This window comes from Echeneis naucrates, chromosome 21 (genome assembly GCF_900963305.1).
Source record: "Echeneis naucrates chromosome 21, fEcheNa1.1, whole genome shotgun sequence".
In the NCBI taxonomy this organism is placed as follows: Eukaryota; Metazoa; Chordata; class Actinopteri; order Carangiformes; family Echeneidae; genus Echeneis; species Echeneis naucrates.
The window spans coordinates 437,623-459,117 of NC_042531.1; the positions used below are offsets into that span (position 1 = coordinate 437,623).

Here is a 21,495-nt window from a genome sequence, read left to right on the forward strand (position 1 = left end):
GCTGTCAATTATCCGTAAAAAGCAGAGAGCCAAATTCTTTATTTAATGAGTGTTTAAAACTGACTGAAACGGACACTTTCTGTAGATGTGCTGTAATGAATTCACTTTTGTCCTGTGAATATTGTCATCAGTGTTACTCAATATTTCCTGACAGAATGTTCTAGCACCACCATCACCACTGTTGAAGAGCAAGAGGAAACCTTCTACACTGGTGTCCAGTTACCACAGAAAACAAAAACACTTGAACTCAAGCCAGAGTCCAAACGTTACTCTTCCTCTTTAGAGAGGAAAAAAGAAAAGCCAGTCTTCCTCAGCCAGCTCTCTCCGGCAGCTGTAAGCAGCGGAGAAACAGCCAGGTTCACCGTCAGAGTATCAGGTTTACCAAAGCCAACCGTTCAGTGGTCACACAACGGAAACCTGATTAAGAACTCCACTAAATATCAGCTTATAGAGGAGAGGGAGGAGTACACGTTAGTCATCACCAAGGTTACGACTGAGTTCGAGGGCGAGTACTCCTGCACTGCCACCAACAGATTTGGAAAAACAACGTGCACTGCATACCTCGAAGTGAAAAAGACTGATGTTAGTCAGGCAGAAAAATGGGTTGAGAAGATGTTTAAGGTCACAGGTCAGCCACCAAATTTCACAGCTCAGATCCAGCCTGTCAGGAGTGAAGAGGGAGCAGAGGTTTGCTTTAGTTACAAAGTCGGTGGTGATCCGATGCCCAATGTGAAGTGGCTCAAAGGTGCTTTCCAGATCCAGAGCAGTAGAAACTGTATTATTACAACCAACCCAGATGGTTCTGGCTCAATCAATATCAAGAGTGTGAAACAGGAAGACGCTGGCTTTTATACCTGTAAGGCCTCCAACACATTTGGGGAGGCGTCCTGTGGTGCTGAACTGGTTGTGTTTCGGGAACCAGTCTCAGTTTCTCACAAACAGGAACAGAAGACAGTAGTGCAGAAGAAAGGCTATAAGGTGTCAGTGACGGAGCAGGCGACCGAGTCTCGCTTGTACCAGGTCAGCCTTCCAGGCCAGGACAAGATCAGGTCAGACCAGATGGTTTATACCATTGGCACTGAAGACCGACAGATCATTCCCAGTGAGCAGGTGGCGTCCCTGAGAGATCTCAATATTTCTGCTGCAACAGTCCATCGTGAGCAGCTGACCCACCAGGCAGCCATTCTCCAGACTCATGAGATAGAGGAGAGAGTGTCTGTGGTTTCCTCTCATCCAGCTCAAGTCTCAGCTGTTCCTGCAAAACAGCTTCATATGGCAGCATTCACATCATCTGTTCAAGAGAGTCAGGATGTCACAGAGCAGCACTGTGATCGCATTCAGAGCCCCGAGGTCATTAAGCTTCAGGTGGCTCGAGAGCAGAGGTCAAAGGTGATGTCCGCCATAGCTGAGGAGCTCACCCCACTCTCTAGTGTTAGCATTGAGGCTCTGGCTGACAGGAAGTCTGCCACACTCATACCCACTTCAGAAGCCAAACATCTTGTGAGTGGCCATCAAGTTGAGTCGCAGCTACCCATCCTGAAAGAGCAGTCTCAGGAGATTCCCGGAGCGCAGGAGGAGAAGGGCTACAAGGTGAAGGAAGGCGTTAAGATTTTATACTCAGCACAGTCTGCAGAAAAGCGAGTTCTATCTGAAGGTCATACAGTAGAACTAGCAACAGCAGATTCTGCTGTGAAGTCTTCCATTAGAAAAGAACAGCATCAAACCATCATGGCCTCGGTGAGCGAGTCCAAACAGACTCTTTCCAAGGAGTCTGAATTCTCTATGCACCGGCCATTTGAGGAGACAGCCCATCTGTCTAAAGATGAAATGATGAAGGCAGCACTCATGGCTGAAGAGAAGCAAATGCTGCAGGCCGAGCCAACGCAGCAGCTGCAAAGTCTAGACAGCGCCATGTCCATTCAGTCACAGGTCGAAGGGGAGCAGGTGTTACACCTGCAGGTCATCACAGACCAGGACCTCCTTCCATCTGAGAGGAGCTTCACCTGTGAGAAACCAGAACCAGAGCAGGCAGGGAGCCGGAAGAGTCCCACTCTGCTTCACACTGTAAGCCAGGATGAGCAGAGGACAGTGGTTTGTGGGGACATATCCGAGTTTGAGGCCAAAGCCAGCGCCATGCACATTCAGCCACAGAAAGAGCCTCCGAGTCTGCTGCATGTGCAGTCAGCCCAACCTGTGGAGGCTCTTCCTAAAGAGGGTGTTCTCATAGTGGAGAAGCCCGACCAGCAGGTGGCAGCACAGAAACAGGAAAAGACAAAAAGCCACGCAGCCATCACTGAAGAGAGGAGGCCGCTCACAGCAGATTACCACACACAGATGGATTTGTCTGTGACTGGAGTTCAGTCTCACCTTCGGACTGAACCCAGTCCTCAGAGCGTCCTCCAGCTCTCCTACCAGCCAATGCTGCTGCCAAAGGAGATGCCAGTTACGACTGACGTCAAGCAGCAGCGAGCTTTGGTGCAGAAGGAGGATCGCTGGAATGTGATGCATGTCACAAGTGTGGCAGAAAGTCAGGCCTTAGAGGAGGGTCACACTCAGAGTCTCACTGATGTGGACAAATTCACTGGCCAAATGGCAGTAGAACCTAAAGTTCCCTCGGAACCCATCCAGGTCGAGGAGAAAGAGATCTCCACTGAGAGCAGTGTGCTTCTAGAGGCAGCAGAACAAGACTTTGCTGTTCAGATCCAAGAGGGTCAGTCGGTCAGACAATCCATAGTGATGGATGAGAAGCGAGTGCTCAAAGGTGAGCTATCTCAAGAGATCACCAAGTCTGAGTCAAGTAAAGTGGTTGTAAGCACTCAGCCCAAACTACCCCTCATGATATCTGAATCCAAAGACAGCACAGCTCTTCCTAAAGAAATGACCTTTGTGCTTCAGATCCCAAAACCATCCAGTGTTAATATTCGGCGTCAGCTCAGAGACGCTCTTCAGTCCGCAGTGGCCAGTGACCAGCCGGTGCTACTGGCTGATGTTGTAGGCAGATTACAGGCCATAGAAGTGCAGGAAGTCAAGGTTCAAAGAGAGCCCAAACGGGCCATTTTCACGTACCTCATCACAACAACAGGCGCCCCAATGGAGATCACTCTGGCTTTTGAGGGCAAATACCCTCAGACGGCCGACCTCAGAACTGAACTCCAGGCAGCTTTCCTTTCCATCGTGTACCAGGAAGCTCATGTTCTTACATCAGAGCAGCCAGGCACCATGCAGCTAGACAAACCTCAGAGGGTGCAGGTTACCTCAGCCAGCTCTAAACAGATGCTGTCCTCAATGGTCGAGACGGTAAATGTTGCAGAGAGTACGATGGATCTCACTACTGTTAAGTCTCATGCTGCTGCGCTTAAGACAGAGTCTAAGATGACTGTTGAACGAGCTGCAACAGGCCAGCAGATTGTGGTGCAGAAATCCAAAGCAGCAAAGGTGGAACAATCCATCTCATCTGAGATCAAGATTTCCACTGAGGATCACATGGCGTTTGAGCAGTCAGTCCAGGTGTCTAGACAGGAAGTCAGGTCAGAGGCGACAAAAAGGCAAGAAAAAGATATTGGTTCGACTATTTTTACCACGTCCCTGCCTCCCACAACCGTTCCTGTAGAACAAGTAGAGCATGTCAGCCTCCAGAAGGAGCACAGGGAGATCTTCACAGAGGAGATCACAGTGTCCAGCCCAGAACAGAGAGAGCAGCCTGTAACAGTCAGCTCCCTCAAAGATGTGTCTGTCGAAGAAGACAGTGAAGTAACCTTTAGCACCACCATTAAGTATGTTACAAATGTAAACTGGTTTTTTAACGGACAATTAGTGAAATCTGGCAAAGAGTTCAAGTGTTCCAAAGACAACGACACATATACTTTGGTTATCAACAAAACTGTGAAGGAGAAGCATCAAGGAGAATATGTGTGTGAGGCTGAGAATGAAGCTGGCAGGACTACAACGTCTTCGAGGCTCACTGTGGTCCCAAGAGGTTTGACAGAAAAAATAATGTGTCATTCATTCATCCATTTCTCTGAGAATCACTAATCATTCAAGACCTCTGTCCTCACATGAAATGACACATTTGTTCATGTCACTTTCGTCTCTATATTCATTTCATAGCTCAGCATGAGCCACCAGGGGGCGCTGGATGGTACTAACTCACCCTCATGTTTGTGTCATTTCACTTTATGGTCAGTAATGGCCTGAAGACCAGAACGGTCACAGCAGCTCGCTGTGATGTTTCTGAGTCTGGCCTTCAGGCGTCTCTCATGGTTTCCCATAATCACTTTGGCATGTCGGTGGCAACAGATTTCTTCTGTCACATTCTCTCCACATCTGCAGTTTCTCTCTGCATGTCTCAGGGCTTCAACCTGACATCACTTCATCTTTCACATTATTTCTCCTCCCTTTAGCAGGAACCCTAGCCCCATGAGAGTCATGTACAGTCATAGCACCTTCTCTCAGGCTCCCTGTGTAAAACCATGGGGCTAAAGTTCTTGCTGTTTTTCCTCTTCACAGTCACTTCTGACTTTCCTTCCTCCATTGCTGTACATGCCACCATTCTGTTGTGTCAGTTTTTTAAATACAAACTATTTATTTCATTCATTCCATGATTAATAGTTCTCTTTTATTCTGTCTGTGCGCTGCAGTGCCGCCGGTCTTTAGCCGGAAAATCACACCTCTGGAGATTAACATCGGCAGCCACGCCAAGTTTGAATGTGAAGTTGAGGAGACTCCAAACGTGACCTTCAAATGGTACAAGTCTGGTATTGAGATCCGACAGAGTGAGAAGTATCGGATCCTCAACCGCCACAACAGTTCCTCTCTGGAGCTCCTGAACCCGGTCAAAGCAGACAGCAGCAATTACACCTGCAAGGCTTCAAACCAGCATGGCACTGACAGCTGCACCGCCTCGCTCGTTGTCACCGGTAAGATCCCAGTGGGAACGCTCTTAAATGATCCGTCTGCCTGTATATGTGTTTGAGAGAGAGAGAATTATATGCACGTCTGCACTTCACCCAGTATCACTGCACCACAGCATAGAAGATTTGGCGACGATATAATGATGCTGCAAATGAAATATTGTCATTTTTAAGATTACATTCATCACCACGACGGGATGGCACAGGGTATATTATTGTGCTGTTGGATTTTTGCTCTTTAAAAAAAAAAAACGCAAAAAAATGTTTTCTGAACTTTTCTTCATGTTTTACCTGCTCTCCATAGAAATGTACCCGCCAGTATTTGTATCGAAAGCAGAGCCAATGACTTTATATGTGGGCAAACCAGCTGTGTTTCAGTGCACACTCACTGGATCCTCACCCATGGACGTTGTCTGGCACAAGGACAACATAGCCGTCTCCTCTGAAGGAATTTATGTCATAAAATGTGAAAGGAACAAGTATTCCCTTCACATTAAAAGTCTTGAGCTGACCGATGCGGGAGTGTTCCTATGTAAGGCCTCCAACAGCGTCGGCACAGCAACCTTCACCACAGAACTCAAGGTGATCAACAAGCCCAACTTTGTTAAGACCATTGAACCGGTCTCAGCTGCTATCAATGACCTGCTGAGGCTGGAGAGCCAGGTGGACGAGGACACTGGTGTTACAGTCACCTGGACCAGGGATGGCAAAAAAGTCCACCAGAGCATGGACTGTAAACTGTCCTTTGAGGACAAGGTGGCTGTTCTTGAGATACCCAAGTCCAAAGTGAAGGACTCTGGGAAATATGTGTGCACAGCCACAAATGAGGCTGGGAGTTCATCCTGTGAGGCTGTGGTGACAGTTCAAGGTAAGATCTTGACAGTGATCTTTTCATTAGCTGTGATGAAGTCGTGTCCCTCTTGAAATGAGCCGGTGGTTATTACTGTTCTCAGCCGACTGCTAGCTGATGCTAACACTGTGCACTGCTATCTCTGTGTGTTATCCTCTGTCTCTCTCTTTCGGACTCTTCTGTCTTGGTGATTATGTTCTATGATTGCCTCTTTTGCTTATGTTTGAAAATCTTGGTGATTTTTAACTAAACTCCTTTCAGAGCCCCCGACCTTTGTCAAGAAAATGGATCCTAAGTTTACGTGGAAACAGGGAATAGCTGCACGTTTACAGTGCACCATTAAAGGCTCACCTGAGCTTCACATCCACTGGTTCTGGAATGAGACAGAGCTCAGTGATGGAGAAAAACACAAAACGTCTTTTAAGAACGGAGTTGCTACTTTGGAGATAATGAATGTTTTGGTCTCAGACAGCGGGAGTTACACCTGTGAGGTGTCAAATAATGCCGGCAGTGAAAGCTGCAATACCCTTATAGCCGTTAAAGGTTTGTCAAATATTATTTTACACTTTCTGTTCAATTTAGAAACATTCGGTTTTAAACTGTATACTTATTCTTCAAATCCAGAACCGCCATCTATTAGAAAAGAGCTGCAGACTCTGGAGGCGGTGAAGGGAACAGCAGCTCAGCTGGAGTGTGAGGTCACAGGAACAGCTCCGTTTGAAATCAGCTGGTTAAAGAACAGGAAAGTAATCACCGGTGATCAGAAATATAAAATAATCTCCCAGGATTCCTTGTCACGGTTGGAGATCCAGTCCTTTGAAAGTGCAGATGTTGGAGATTATCAGTGTGTCATATCCAATGATGTGGGGAAAGTCACCACGAAGGCCTTAGCCAAACTTAAAGGTTGGTAAACCGGTTATGGAGGTTTAATCTCCTTCAGAAACACGTTTAACTAATAATGTGTTTTTATAGAGCCCCCAGTTTTCTCAAAGAGGGTTGACAGCACCACAGCAGTGGTGGGAAATACAGTCAAACTCCAAGCAGCCATTAAGGGCTCGGCCCCCATCACTGTAAAATGGATGAAAGACTCTGAAATACTGAGAGATGAGGATCCAAATATCAAGATGGTGTTTGAGAATAATGTTGCCAACTTGTCAATAACAACTGTGGCCATCAGCCATGGTGGGAAGTATTTGTGCCACGCTGAGAACGAGGCTGGGCAACAAAAATGTGAAGCCACCTTGACTGTGCAAGGTCAGATCTTTGGTTCAGACATCATTTTGGTTGTTGTAACTCTTAAATTGTAGTAACTAACAGGTTTGTCTTATCCAGAACCTGCCAGAATCGTAGAACCTGCTGAATCCATTAGTGTGACTGCTGGAGATTCAGCCACATTGGAGTGCACAATTTCTGGAAGCCCGGAGCTGAAAGTGAAATGGTTTAAAGATGGAAAGGAGATGATCAGTGGAAGAAAATATAAGATGACTCTGAAAGACAATATTGCCACCATGAAAATTCTTACGGCAGAAAGAGGAGACACCTCAGAGTACAAGATTGAAGTGTCAAATAAAGTCGGGAAGGCTGAGTGCACATGCTCAGTCACTGTCTTAGGTTAGCTCCCACTTTCTGCCTCTTTTACACAAGTCAATAATAGTTTCTTAAAAAAATATACACTTAGTTTTGTTTTATTGATAAATCCAAAGAAGCAGACAGAACTGTATTCACATGGTTTGGGGCAATAATCTAATTTTTTTAAATTAAAGTTTGGAAGTAGACTCGACTGTCATATCGTCGAGCAAATCTGCTCAAAAAGTGAAACTGTTAATGCATTAGATGATTTTTCTTCAACAATCAGATCGGATAATGCCGCCAACGTTCACCAAGTCCCTGAAAAGAGTTGATGGAAACATCGGTAGTGACGTCTCCATGGATTGCAAAGTGTCTGGGTCCCAACCCATGACGATATCTTGGTTCAAAGATGACCAGGAGATTATGTCTGGATCCAAATTCCAGCCTGAATTCAAAGACAGCTCTGCCACCCTAAGAATTATCCGGCTGGAAAAGGCAGATTCTGGAGTTTATAAATGCAGAGCCACCAATTCAGCCGGCTTTAAAGAAACCAGCAGCACGCTCTATGTCAAAGGTTACCACCGCTTCCCTCACATTGTGTGTCTGTGCTGTGTACAATCCTGAAATGATTTTGTGCTAATATGAATTGCAAATTTTGTTTTATTAATGGCCCCCAGAGCCCCCAGTGTTCACTGTGAAGCCAGACAACCAGGATGTTATTCCGGGAACCACCGTTTCCTTCAAAGCAGCCTTCACTGGAACGGCTCCGTTGGCTGTTAAGTGGTTCAGAGAGGAGAAAGAGATTGTAACTGGAAGCACATGTTTCATAAAGAAAGATGCCTCCTCGAGCTCATTGGAGCTTCACTCTGTCAAGCCCAGTGATTCCGCTAAATACACTTGCCAAGTTTCCAATGATGCTGGGAAGGTGGACTCCACCGTAGTGCTCTTTGTCAAAGGTGCCGTCCTCTGTCACGTCTGCAGCTGCATGAAAAATGTCCTTTTGTCACTAACATAATATCTTCTGACTGAATCTTAACCTCTTCTCTCAGAACCTCCTGTGTTTGTGAGGAAACTTGAGGCCACCAAGCTGGTCACCAGCAGTGACACCATCAGACTGGAGTGCAGAGTGACGGGAAGCCCTGAAATCAGTTTCAAATGGTTCAAAGATGAAATGGAGATCAGCCCCAGTGCTAAATACACGATGGCCGTAGATGACTTAGTGGCGTCCCTGGAAATGGTCAATTGTTCAGTAGAGGACAGTGGAGATTTTATCTGTGTGGCGTCCAGCAAGGCTGGAAGTGACCGCTGCAGCAGCACAGTCACAGTCAAAGGTTGGTTTACTTAAGGTTGTTTACGCTTCACTGTGAATGAAGGCTTTTAGCTTTTCTTCAGTTAAGATGATAAAGTGGAACACTGAAGCCTAAAATGGGGCGTAAAATGGAAGATTCTGTTATTAGAACAACTCAAGAGTCTGAGCCAAGCTCCAGTTTTGTTCTGATGCACTGCTGTCATCTCGCCTGTTGTTTTCTTCTAGAACCACCTTTGTTTGTGCGTAGCTTGGAACCCAAAGATGTGGTTAAAGGTTCTGAGATGATGCTGGAAGGCCAAGTCACTGGTTCTGCCCCATACACTGTGTCATTCTTTAAAAACACTAAGCTGATTAGGAATGACAAGAGACACAGGATCACAGTTAAGGATGACCTGGTGGCCCTGCAGGTACTGGCAGTGGAGGCAGGGGACGCTGGTTCATACCGGTGCACGGTTGAGAATGAAGTGGGGAAGGTCTCCTGTGATTGTCAGGTGACCCTCAAAGGTTGGTTCAGCTTTATGTGTTAAGAAATGTCTGCTGCCATTTCGAAATCTTGAATTTTCAGTTTTCTCCTCAGATAGACTCACAGATCCGTCAGGCAGATATTTCCTTCCTGACTGAACAAACATGGTATTGAAAATGTAGGATTTAACCTAACTGGCCAACAAAATTAGCTTCTTATTCAGTGAAAGGATGAAGCTGCTCATTTCGTTTTCATTTTCTGTAGAAGATAATTGAACTCTCTTGGATCAAGAGGTTGGAGATCAGATAGCAGCTCTCTGATTGAGGTTCAACAGACCCTTTTTAGCTGGTTTCCAGAATTTAGTGACAAACACAGAATTCTGAACAGGAAGGCTCAGTAACATCCATCTGAATGTTTCCTTCTAGAACCACCATCATTTGTGCAAAAGCTGGACAACCAAAGTTCTTTGGTGGACAGCGAGGTTTCTCTGAAGTGCCTCCTGAAGGGCTCAGAGCCCATGACTGTGTCCTGGCTGAAAGACAACCATGAGCTCAAAGAGGCTGAAAACATTCAGATCACATATGAGAACAGGACGGCTCTTCTGCACATCACCAATTTACAGAGCAAACATGGCGGCAAATACTCTTGCCAGGCACAGAATCAGGCTGGAAGCCAAACATGCTCGGCTGTTTTGACAGTCAAAGGTTTGTTTAAAATACTCAAGATGGTGCATTGGACAATAAACTCCTGAAACTGAATTTTTCCAAAGGTGTGTTCAGGTGATCTTTATCAACTCATGAAATCACACTTTTCTAGGTTTGCAGCCACCGAAGTATAAAATCCCACTGTTAATCTGGGACTAGATCCAGACTCGGCCCAGTCACTGACAATTCATTCTATCTAATCCTCCTCATGACGTTAATGAAACACTGATATTGACTCAAAGTTTTTCCATTTTGGTGCCTTCAGGAGTTGATGAAAATCAAATGCATCTTTGTCTGACTTCAGTTCTCAGTCCAGTTCTTGGAGCAGGAAGTCTCAGTCTTTGCTGACTGTTTTCTTTGATGTCTCAGAACCAGCCAAGGTCACAGAGGAGGCCAAATCTATCAGTGTGACTCAGGGGGATCCGGCCACGCTGGAGGCCAGATTCTCAGGCACAAAACCCCTGAAGGCCAGATGGCTGAAAGCCAACACTGAGCTGACCTCAGGCCAGCGCTATAAAGTCCAGACCACAGACACCAGTTCAGTGCTCAAGATTATTAAAACGGAGAAAAGTGACAGCGGTGAATACACCTTCAGGGTTTCTAATGATGTTGGACAAAGTTCTTGTGAGGCCACGCTCACCATTCTGGGTTAGTTCCTTATTGACATAAATGTTGTGGGGTTTTTTTGTTTAGTTTATTTTGAACTTCTCATCTCTTTTTCCTTTTACCATCTCAGATCAAATAATTCCGCCATCTTTTACAAGAAAACTGAAGCAAACGGAAGGTATCAAAGGATCGTTTGCTCACTTGGACTGTCTCATATCAGGCTCTCTGCCGATAACCATTCAGTGGTACAAAGATAAGACGGAGATCCAGACTGATGACAAATACAAATGCACATTCTTTGAGAATGTTGCTTTTCTGGAAATCTCTAATCTTGGCAGTAAAGATAGCAGCAGCTACACCTGCATTGCTAAAAACAAGGCAGGGACAGTCCAGTGCTCAGGGACCCTGTTTGTCAAAGGTTTGAACAAACTTTCTCTTTGCTGGATGTAGCTGCACCGCCGACAGCAGCTTTCACAGAACCTGACTTGTTTTTCTCTTCCAGAACCGCCCTGTATTCTAGAAAAGCCTGAGTCCATGAATGTTTTGCCGGGGTCAAAGGTTCAGTTTAATGTGCTGCTCTCTGGCACGCCGGCTCTGACCATCAAATGGTTCAAAGACAAGAAAGAGATTGTTTCCAGCGCTGACTGCTATGTGATGAAAGACAACACTTCAACCTCATTGGAGCTCTTTTTCGCCAAAACCTCTGATTCTGGAGACTATGTGTGTGAAATCCAGAACGATGTGGGCTCCACTTCCTGTCAGGCCAACCTCTTTGTCAAAGGTTATTTGTTTAAACTGCAACATTGGGATGGATATTGTTCAATCTCTACAGATTTCTTCTAATCTGATGATTAAATGTTTGATGTTATTTTGTCCTCCAGAGCCTCCTAAGTTCACACGGACACCGGCTCGTATGTCTGTGATCCGTCCCAGTCAGAGTAAAGTGTTTGAGTGCCAGGTGACCGGCACACCTGAGATAGACATCTACTGGTTCAGGGAAGGCTCTGAGATCAACCCCAGTGATCACTACAAGATGGCTTTTGTTAACTCGGTGGCCACTCTGGAAGTCTGTGGAGCTGAAACCAAAGACAGTGGGATTTATTACTGTGAGGCTCGTAATGAAGCTGGAAGTGAGAGCTGCAGCATGGAGCTCAAGGTCAAAGGTCAGCCCTGTCAGAAGAAACATAATGTAGGATTGTAAGCAACGATTTCCTAAAGAAAAGGCGGGAATCATTCAGATTATTGAATTATTTCAAATTCTGTCACTTTCAATGGAAACTTTGCTTTTAGTCATGCAGGTGTTAATGAGTCTGGAAGGAATTGTTCACATGATTGAATGTAGGTGACGGTTTGTTTCATCTCATCTCAGAGCCTCCATCATTTATCAGAGAGCTGACTCCCACTGATGTTGTGAAGGGATCCAGTGCCTCTTTCGAGTGTCAGGTTTCTGGGACAGGTCCATTTGAGATAACATGGCATAAAGATGCTAAGGCCATCAAACCCAGTGCTAAACATGGTTTCTCCCAGACCAACGACATTCTGGGTCTGGAAGTGCACAAATGTGACACTGGAGATGTTGGTGAATATCAATGTACTGTAGCTAACGAGGTGGGAAGCTGTATGTGTAAGACTACGCTCAACCTCAAAGGTCGGTCCAAGCAGAATTACACATCAGTATGCTGATCTGTCAAGGTGGGAACTAACCATTTCATTGGTTTTCTCAAATAGAACGACCAACATTTACCAGGAGGATGGAGAACACAGTCTCCGTTCTGGGTAAAATGGCTGTGTTTCACTGTGTGGTGTCGGGCTCACCCACTCTTTCTGTACAATGGCAAAAAGATGAGAACTGGATTTTGGAGGACGCAAAGATTGAGAGGACATTTGAGAACAACGTGGCCACTCTCAGGATTCCTGCCTGTGAGGCAACACACGGCGGGAAATACACCTGCCAGGTGGTAAATGAGGCCGGGCAGGACAAATGCTTTGCCACGCTCACAGTCCAAGGTATACCTGAGCTCCACTGATCTTTTCAGGGTCTCAGTCAGACACTTTATGAACTGTGGACTTTGCTTTGCATTGTAGAGCCTCCTCAGATCACAGAGAAACCTGAAGTGATCAGGGTGACAGTTGGAGATCCAGTCAGTCTTGACTGTAAGGTGACTGGCTCCCCTGAGCTCAAAGTCAGATGGACGAAGGATGGCAGAGAGCTTCAGTCTATCAGGCAGCATAAGCTGAGCTTTGAGAACAATGTCAGCAGCCTAAAGATTCAGTCTGCCCAGAGGGAGGACGAAGGACATTACGTCTTTGAGGTGGCAAACCACATCAGCAGCTGCACCTGCAAAGTCAAAGTGATTGTATCAGGTCGGTGAGGATCAGAAGAGTCATGTAGTCCACAAGACACATGGAGCAAACTCTAATTTCTTTCTTATTGTTGTCTTGGTAACAGAACAAGTCATTCCTCCGAGCTTCATCAAACCCCTGGTAGACATGCAGGAAGTATTGGGCTCCTTTGTTCAGATATGTTGCAAAATATCTGGTTCCCTCCCCATCAGTGTGGAGTGGCAGAAAGACAAGAGCAAAATCTCTAGTGGTGTCAAACACAAACTCATCCAGCAGGACAATGCCGTGTCAATTGAGATCGAGCAGCTGGAGCTATCTGACGCAGGATCTTACTCATGCAAACTGACTAATGCAGCAGGAAGCTGCGAATGCAGCGGCTCCCTCCTGGTCAAAGGTTAGAAAATGCTCCAACCATGATTGGTCATGTGATCCCAGCCCATAAGGTGAGTATCTCTTTAACCTGGTCCCCCTCCTTCTCTTCAGAACCTCCAAGCTTTGTGACGCTGCCCAAGTCTCAGGTGGCTCTTCCCAACACTACTGTCCGATTCAAAGGCTCATTTCAGGGAACTCCTCCCTTCATGGTCAAATGGTTCAAGGACGACACAGAGCTCATGACCGGGCCAACCTGCTTCACGGGTCTGGAGGGCTCATCTTGCTTCTTAGAGCTCTACTCAGTGGGCGTCACCCACAGTGGAATTTACTCTTGCCAAGTCAGCAATGATGCCGGCTCTGTACGTTGTACAGCTGACCTGACAGTCAAAGGTTAGATTTGCATCCTTCAAATCAACTCTTGCGTGGCAGTATTCATTCTGGTCCTGCATCTCTGGCTGAAAGTAGTAATTCTCTGTGATGTTGTCTTTGCTTGGCAGTATTTCATTGTTATCAAAACGCTTCAGGCCTTTTTTCACTGCTGCTCATCAAGAAGTATGTTGCAGCTGCTGCTAACTGCTCGCTGTCATCTCATCTCTTTCATCTGCTCATTTCTTGACTGACGTAACTCTCCATCTAAAGTGTCCCTACCTGCTCCAAGCAGCTAATTCCTTTATATTTTGGCTTTCCAGAACCGCCAGAATTTCTGCTGAAACTACCTGCAACTAAGTTTGTTAAGCGGGGTGAGTCACTCCGCCTGGAGTGCAAAGTCAGTGGCACAGCTCCTCTGAAGGTGGCCTGGTACAGACAGGACACCAAGGTCACTGATGGGCACAACTACAAGAGATCATTCTCTGACTCTGTAGCAGTCTTGGAACTGCTCTCTGCCAGCTTTGATGATGATGGAGTTTACACCTGTGAAGCTCAGAATGATGCTGGCAGTGTCAGCTGCAGCAGCACACTTTCTGTTAAAGGTCAGCCGCTCAGTTTTTATGCAGTCTGATGCACTGGTTGTTATTTAGCTTAAAGCTGGTTCCCGTAACATTTTTAAAACTTCTTTGTCCATGTGGTGGAATGAGCGTTGTCGAAAGCACAACCAGCACCTTAGCCTCAGCTTGATATTCTTTTTTTCTGCTATTTAGAGACTGTGAGCAGCTCTTCAGAGCCAGCAGACCGGCGACATTATGTGTCATAAATAATAAACATAATAAACAGATGAATACATCATTTCTTCCAACCTTCAGCAACATTCCACATCTCTTTCATTGTCTTTGAACCCCTGAGTCTGCCCCTGTAGCTTCAGTTCTATTGCTCTTCCATCCTAGTTGCGGTTCAGTCAAACTTCACATCAGTTCAACAGTTTAACTGTCGACCAACAAATATTCACAGCTCAGCAGCTTTGACTGCTGTCTGTCCACTGTCCACCGTCCAGCCTTCCAGATCAACTGTAGCTCCGTCCATCCTTAATAGCACAGCTGCCAGCTTAGTCGTGGTTCCTAAAATGTCCCACAGAAATTCCATCATTTTAGTTGTACTTCTTAGAAGCCCCCACAGAGAATTCTGATCTTTGAGGCCATAAACGACAACACAGCTCTGAGACTGTGAAACAACACCACATGAAATGTTACGGGCTTCAGCTTTAAGATATCTAGATGGATTTTCCCTGTTAATGCCTCATTAACAGTTTCCTAATCTTTTTTTAGACCCCCCATCTTTTGTCAAATTACCTCAGCCTGTTGAGGAGCTAAAGGGGAAGGACGTGAGTTTGTACTGCGAGATGAGCGGTACAGCTCCGTTTCAGGTCACCTGGTTCAAAGACAGGAAACCTCTGATGGAGAGCAGGAAATATAAGGTGGTGAGCGAGGGCAACTCAGCGACACTGCATGTCATTGGGATTGAGCCCTCCGATGCTGGCGAATATGAGTGCAAAGTGTCAAACAGTGTAGGAAGTGACACCTGCCAGACAACAGTTAAACTCAGAGGTCAGTAGAAATTGCGATGTTCTCAAATGAAAATCATTAGTTTTGGATTTTCAAATGACTTTTGTCACCCTGCTGACTTTCCCTCTGCGCTGTTTTTCTCCTCTCTTCAGAGCCACCGTCATTCGTGAAGAAACTGTCAAACATGACAGTGATACTGGGAGAGGAGGTGACCCTTGTGGCCACTGTTAAAGGCTCTGAACCCATTACTGTGTCCTGGGTTCAAGACAAGGATCACATTCTCAGGGACGGTGACAACAGGAAAATCACCTTTGAGAACAACCAGGTGGCTCTTAAAGTCTTTAAGGCAGATGCAGCCACAGCAGGCAAATACACCTGCCAACTCAGAAACAATGCTGGGAGTGTGGAGTGTTTCGCTAACTTGACTGTTCTAGGTTTGTAATCATATAATTCTCTCTTTCTCTTGAAGTTTTGTTTTCCAGCCTTCTCTTGCAGGTTCGATTAAAAACATCTTCTCCACCTTCTGTTGATTCCAGAACCTGCTAAGATCGTCGACAAGCCTGATGCTCTGAGCGTGACGGCAGGTGATATCGCGGCCCTGGAGGTCAAAGTGTGTGGAACCCCAGAGCTTGTACCCAAATGGTTCAAGGATGGAGTGGAACTGGCCTCTGGGAGGAAGTACAAGATCTCCTTTTCTCGGATGATTTCCAGCCTGAATGTGCTCTCTGCTGAGAAGATTGACTCCGGAGAATACATCTTCCAGGTTATGAACGAGGTCGGGAAGGACCTGAGTAAAATTAATCTCACCGTTTTAGGTTGGTATTCTGTGTCTGCTGTTTATTTCTCTCATAATATTCAACTTGAGCATCTGATTTTAAATCTGGTGTAACACAAAGACACACAACAAAAGAGCTGCTGAATGTGACCACACGGTCAGAATCAGTACCTGAGCCATTTCAACAACAGTCTTTAGACTGAAAACGGCACATTCAGGTCTGTTTGTCCGGACCTAACAGTTGACGCTTCTTTCTCTCCACACCAGATAAGATCATCCCTCCTTCGTTCTTGCGGAAGTTGAGGGACTGTAACAGTGTTGTTGGAAATGCTGGAGAAATGGAGTGCAAAGTTTCAGGTTCTCCACCTTTTACCATCTCATGGTACCACAACGGGGAGGAGATACAGAGTGGACCAAATTATGACATTTCATTCAGCGACAACAGCTGCATGCTCAAAGTGGCCACACTTAAAATGTCCAACTCTGGAGTGTATAAATGTAAAGCTGTGAACAAGGCGGGATCCAGCGAGACCACAGCCTCCTTGGTCGTCCAAGGTAAGTAACTTTTATGAGAAATCTTTTATTTGGTGAACGGAAGAGATTCATGACAGTTTGGTTGAACCTTTGGTTCATCGTGTTACACCGACCTCAGAATCAAAACTTGGTCTTTATTGTCTCAGTAGTTAGAAATTCAAGCTGATGAGATGAACTCACTCTCAGATGAACATGAATGGGACACATTAGACAGTGAAGATCACCGATTTCTGCCTCTGCTGAGTCTGATGCACATTAGCAGAACTTAAGAGTCCTGATCCCAGACTCTGCAGGGTTAAGAGAGGTTTAGTCAAACTAAAATCCGCTTGTAATCGTAGCCTTTATCATGTTTCATCTCTGCACCCAGAGCCTCCTTCCTTTGTGGTGCCACCGCAGTCGATGGAGGCAATGCCAGGATCCAATGTGACTTTCTCAGCCGTGGTAAAGGGCAGCGCCCCGCTCAGACTCAAGTGGTTCAGAGGAACCAAGGAGATCCTGTCTGGACACAGCTGTGAGTTCTCACTGAAGGACAACCAGGTTCTTCTGGAGCTTTTCAAGGTGGACGGGTCTCATGCTGGAGAGTACACCTGTCAGATCATTAATGACGCAGGAAAGGAGAGTTTCCCCGTTAATCTCACTGTCAAAGGTCGGTGAAACATCAAGTTCTATTTATCTTTAATCCTGTTCAGTGTCTTTATTGACAAAAATGGTAAAGTTAGTGAGTAGAACAGCTTCATCAGAAGAAAGTAATGTGTTGTGTTTAACAGATCACGTGTAGGTTTTATTGTTTATTTTCAGTTAATTCTTTCACAGTTTTTTAAATTTACAGATTAAAGTTTGGTTGCTATCTTTCTATCAGAAAATTTATTTCATGTTTCTCTTTGATGAACTAAAGTCTGTATTGGATGTTGTCTCTCAGAACCTGCGGTGTTCTCCAAGAAGCTGAAGGACGTATCAGTGACGAAGGGAAAGCCTCTAACACTGGAGTGCACCTACACTGGAACCCCCAGGATCACAGTGAACTGGTTCAAGGATAGACAGCAGATCTTTGCTTCTTACAAATACAACATCACCACAACTGAAAGCTCCTGCATCCTGGAGTGTCTCAGCACTGACGACAAGGAGGCTGCTGGGAATTACAGCTGCGAAGTGTCCAACGATGCCGGAAGAGACACATGTGAGGCAGCTGTGTCCATCCTCGGTCAGTTCAACATCTGATTGACATTAAACCAGATTTTATCACTTCGTTTCTGGTTTAATGTTTGAGGCTAATCTGAATTAAGTTAAATAATTAGATGCAGAGAATTAACATCAAATACAAACATCTGGTTCTGGTTCTGGGGTGGTCTCAGACTGAGCCCTGCAGGTGTGTGAGCTGTAACTTCCATTTTTAATTGTAGTGTTTTTGTGTACTTGCTGCCCCCCCTGTGGTCAATCAGAGTCCTGAACTTGCTCAGTCATCCTCATGTGGTGCCGTCATCCAACTTTATTTTATAGTCGAAGGGCGTTTCATAATCAGGTGGCCCCGTTGGAGGCTTTTCTGAATATTTCACGAATCTTTCAAATTGGTCAGATCTGTCAGAAAGAGGACCTGTGAGGGAGCAACATTATCACCACGTTCACACTGCAGAGGTTCAGAGCAGCAAGTGTGTTCAGGCAACAGGAAGTTTGTCAGAAGCTCGAGTGGTGACTTGAATCCAAACTGACACTAAAGCTCCAGAGACACAGAGGCTGCAGAACTTAACAAAGAGCTCTGCCGTTGTTAAGTTTCCTTTATTATGACAGTAATGACATCACTGACACAGAGGTCCTGGCTCTGATTGGTGTGTCTGTCAGCTTCGTTGGTTTGTTCTAAAATTTGTGTGTCCCTGCAGAGCCACCGTACTTTGTGGAGTCGTTAGAACCCATGGAGGTGACGGCTGGAGACGCTGTATGCCTGAAGTGTCAGGTGGCTGGCACACCTGAGATCAAGGTCTCCTGGTTCAAGGCTGACGGCAAAGTCCGGTCGAGCCCAACCTGTAAACTGGAATATTCCAAAGGAGTGTCCTGTCTGAAACTCAGCAAAGCCACCAAGGGTGACATTGGAGAGTACACCTGCAAGGCGGAGAACAAGATTGGCTTCACCTCCACCACCTGCAGACTCAGCGTGCTGGGTAAACCTCCCACCATTCGCCTTTACATGACACTTTGAGATCAGTGGGATGAATGTTAAACTCAAGGGAAGGAAGAATTAGTTGTTTCACATCTAAGATGCAAAACAAACTCTTCACTGTCGTATCTTTAACTTCTCTAGAGGCCAAAACGCCACCGTCCTTCCCGAAGAAAATCACCAGCCTGCAACAGACAGAGGGTCAGCCAGTCAGGTTCGAGTGCCGCGTCGCCGGCTCCTCACCCATTGAGGTGTCGTGGCTGAAAGACGGTGAGCCTTTGATGCCAGGAGACGAGTTCTCCATGCTGTACGATGACAACACGGCAGCGCTGCAGATCGACTGCAGCAAGATGAGGCACGCTGGGGAATACACCTGCGTCGCTACCAACAGCGTGGGCTCAGCCTCCTGCAGAGCCAAGCTCACCCTCCAAGGTCAGTGAAGCACAAGGGCGCCACTGATTGTTTGGTGATTGAAACAGTGGTGGATGATGGGAAATAAATACTGTGTCCAGGTCGTGATGTCACCTTCAATGACCTGCTACAGGAAGCAGAGGCAGAGTAGATGATGATGATGATGACAATGTCAGGCGCTTGATCAAACTGTTGAAATGTTTCAAGTAAAGATTTAATCTTGTTCCTCTTTTCCTCTTCTCCTCCTCCCCTTCTTCTTCTTCTTCTGCTTCTTCTGGACATTGTCTTACCTGTTGTGGACTTTCAGAACCAAGATACCCTCCAGTCTTTGACAGGAAGTTGTCACCACAGGAGGTGACAGTCGGTGACAGCATTGAGCTGGAGTGTCACATGACAGGCTCTGCCCCCATTAAAGTCACATGGTCCAAAGACCATAAAGACATTCGCTCTGGGGGCAATTATAAGATCAGCTGTGTGGAAAACACGGCCCACTTGACCATTCTGAAGGCAGATAAAGGCGACACAGGCAGATATTTCTGCCATGCCTCTAATGATATGGGGAAGGACTCTTGTTCCTCTGACATCACCGTCAAAGGTATTTGATGTTGGGCCACACTCAGCCATCTTGGGTTTCTCTTCTTACATCTCAGCCCTTTGCCGGGTGTCTCTTTGTGACACGGACAAAACCTCCGTCCTCACTTCACTTCCTTATATTGTTTTTTCAGAACGTAGAAATCCCCCGGTGTTCACCAAAAAGCCCTCGGAGCAGATGGAGGACATGGAGGGCAAACTTCTGAAGATCGAGGGCCGTGTGTCCGGCTCACAGCCCATGTCCATCCAATGGTTCAAAGACAACACAGAGATCAAGAGCTCAGACAAGTATGACATCAGCTTCAAGAGCAACGTGGCTGTTCTGTGCATCAAAAACAGCCGGGTGAGCGACAGTGGCAGGTACTCCTGCCACGCCTCTAATGAGGCTGGAACTGCCTCCTGCGACGTCACTGTGGGCATCACAGGTGGGTTTCCTGATGAAGGACCAGTCCTTTGACACGCTTCTTCATTCTCTCTTTGACTTTAACAGCTCAGATAAACGGTTGACGGCAAAATGAGAAAAAAAAAGAAATAGATGAGGTGAAAATGAGGAGACACTGAAACAAAACAAACCCCAGGCTTGACACTGGTCAACTCATCATTAGCGGAGCACAGTCTGGATTGGTTAACCTGGGACCAGGAGGGTCTGTCTGGTTCTGTTCTCCAGTGGTTTGAATCCCCTACCTCCAGCTGGACTGGGAGAGTCTTAGCTCCTGGTCTGAAAAAAGAACCACTCTATCCTAGCTTTTTTCAGCGGAGGCTCCAAGCTAAAGTTAAACCTTAATTATGCCAGAAAGACTTTGAAGAAGTTATTCATGCTTTTATTACTTGTTACTATCTTGTCTTTGGGCATTGATCAGTCAGATATAAAATTGACTTTAAGATTCTTTCATTTGTTGCAAGTCTCTAACTGGCCTTCAGGGCCTTTAGGTCAGCAAACCAGATGATTTTGGATGTTCTTCGAACTTTGTTAAAAACTAGAGTTTGTGTGGACTGCAAATAGCCTCTCCACATTTCAAGCACTGCTAAAGACTATTTTTTTTCTCCCCTTGGCCTTTGGCTGAGTCCCGACTCCTCTTTAATGTTTATTAAATTTTGTTCTTTCAGAGTTTTTACTATTGTGTCATTTCTTTTTATGCTAATTATTGTCTTACTATATTTATTTTACTGTAAAGCATTTTGGTCGGCCCTTGGCTGTTTGTAGGCATTCTGTCAGGTTTTTATATTCAAACATCATCAGATCATTATGATTCAACTCTTCATTAAATATCTGTTTTTTTTGGTAACCTGTGTTTTGGTACGAATACTAATAAGTCTACAGCCTGATGTTGATAAGTCCAGGACCAGCTCTTCCCAGATTCCAGTTTGGTCGGCTGACTCCCTTTGTCTCCTGCAGAAGCCAAGAAGCCTCCAGTCTTCGATGTCCCTCTAAAACCCGTCACAGTGTCAGAGGGTGAGAAACTGAGCCTCCGGTGTCATGTCTGCGGGTCTCCCCCTCTAAAGATCCAGTGGATGAAAGACAGGAAAGACCTGACATCGGCTGGCAGCACCAGGATCAGCTTCTCCGATGGGATGGCCTGTTTGGAGATCAGCGCAGCTTCCAGACACGACGCCGGTGATTATCTCTGCAAGGCCTCCAACGATGCCGGCAGCGAGTTCTGCAAAGCCAAAGTCACCATGAAAGGTAAGAACTGAGACAACTGTCCTTTTTCTTTTTATACCAGAAGGGATGAAGGAAGGAGACTCCCTGTGCTGTTGATGTCACGTAATTCCAAATAAAGGAAGCTGATCAGTCAGGGACCAAACCAGCAGGACTTTTATGAATTTCAGACCTTTTCTCTCTGCTCTGACATCCATATTGTTGACTGCTGAAAAGTCAAAGATATTTGAGACTGATGAACTTCAGCCATTTTTCTGCTCTGATGGTGTTCAGCCTCTCAGACTGCTGATGGTTGTTAAACTGAAATCCAGA

At 45.9% G+C, this 21,495-nt stretch overlaps 1 protein-coding gene across 1 annotated transcript in view; it reads left to right on the forward strand.

Moving 5' to 3' along the window:
* ttn.2 (titin, tandem duplicate 2) overlaps positions 1–21,495 on the forward strand; it is a 169,942-nt gene that overhangs the window by 33,492 nt on the left and 114,955 nt on the right. The window contains 33 exon segments of the mRNA XM_029529910.1: positions 155–3,976; positions 4,638–4,916; positions 5,215–5,778; positions 6,022–6,303; positions 6,385–6,663; positions 6,733–7,014; positions 7,093–7,371; positions 7,616–7,903; positions 8,007–8,285; positions 8,379–8,660; positions 8,864–9,142; positions 9,527–9,805; positions 10,175–10,453; positions 10,542–10,829; positions 10,914–11,192; positions 11,293–11,574; positions 11,781–12,059; positions 12,140–12,418; positions 12,497–12,775; positions 12,861–13,148; positions 13,238–13,516; positions 13,816–14,097; positions 14,827–15,105; positions 15,216–15,497; positions 15,600–15,878; positions 16,106–16,393; positions 16,740–17,018; positions 17,292–17,573; positions 18,247–18,525; positions 18,666–18,953; positions 19,240–19,527; positions 19,658–19,948; positions 20,920–21,207. Coding sequence (XP_029385770.1) covers positions 155–3,976; positions 4,638–4,916; positions 5,215–5,778; positions 6,022–6,303; positions 6,385–6,663; positions 6,733–7,014; positions 7,093–7,371; positions 7,616–7,903; positions 8,007–8,285; positions 8,379–8,660; positions 8,864–9,142; positions 9,527–9,805; positions 10,175–10,453; positions 10,542–10,829; positions 10,914–11,192; positions 11,293–11,574; positions 11,781–12,059; positions 12,140–12,418; positions 12,497–12,775; positions 12,861–13,148; positions 13,238–13,516; positions 13,816–14,097; positions 14,827–15,105; positions 15,216–15,497; positions 15,600–15,878; positions 16,106–16,393; positions 16,740–17,018; positions 17,292–17,573; positions 18,247–18,525; positions 18,666–18,953; positions 19,240–19,527; positions 19,658–19,948; positions 20,920–21,207 — 13,131 coding nt within the window.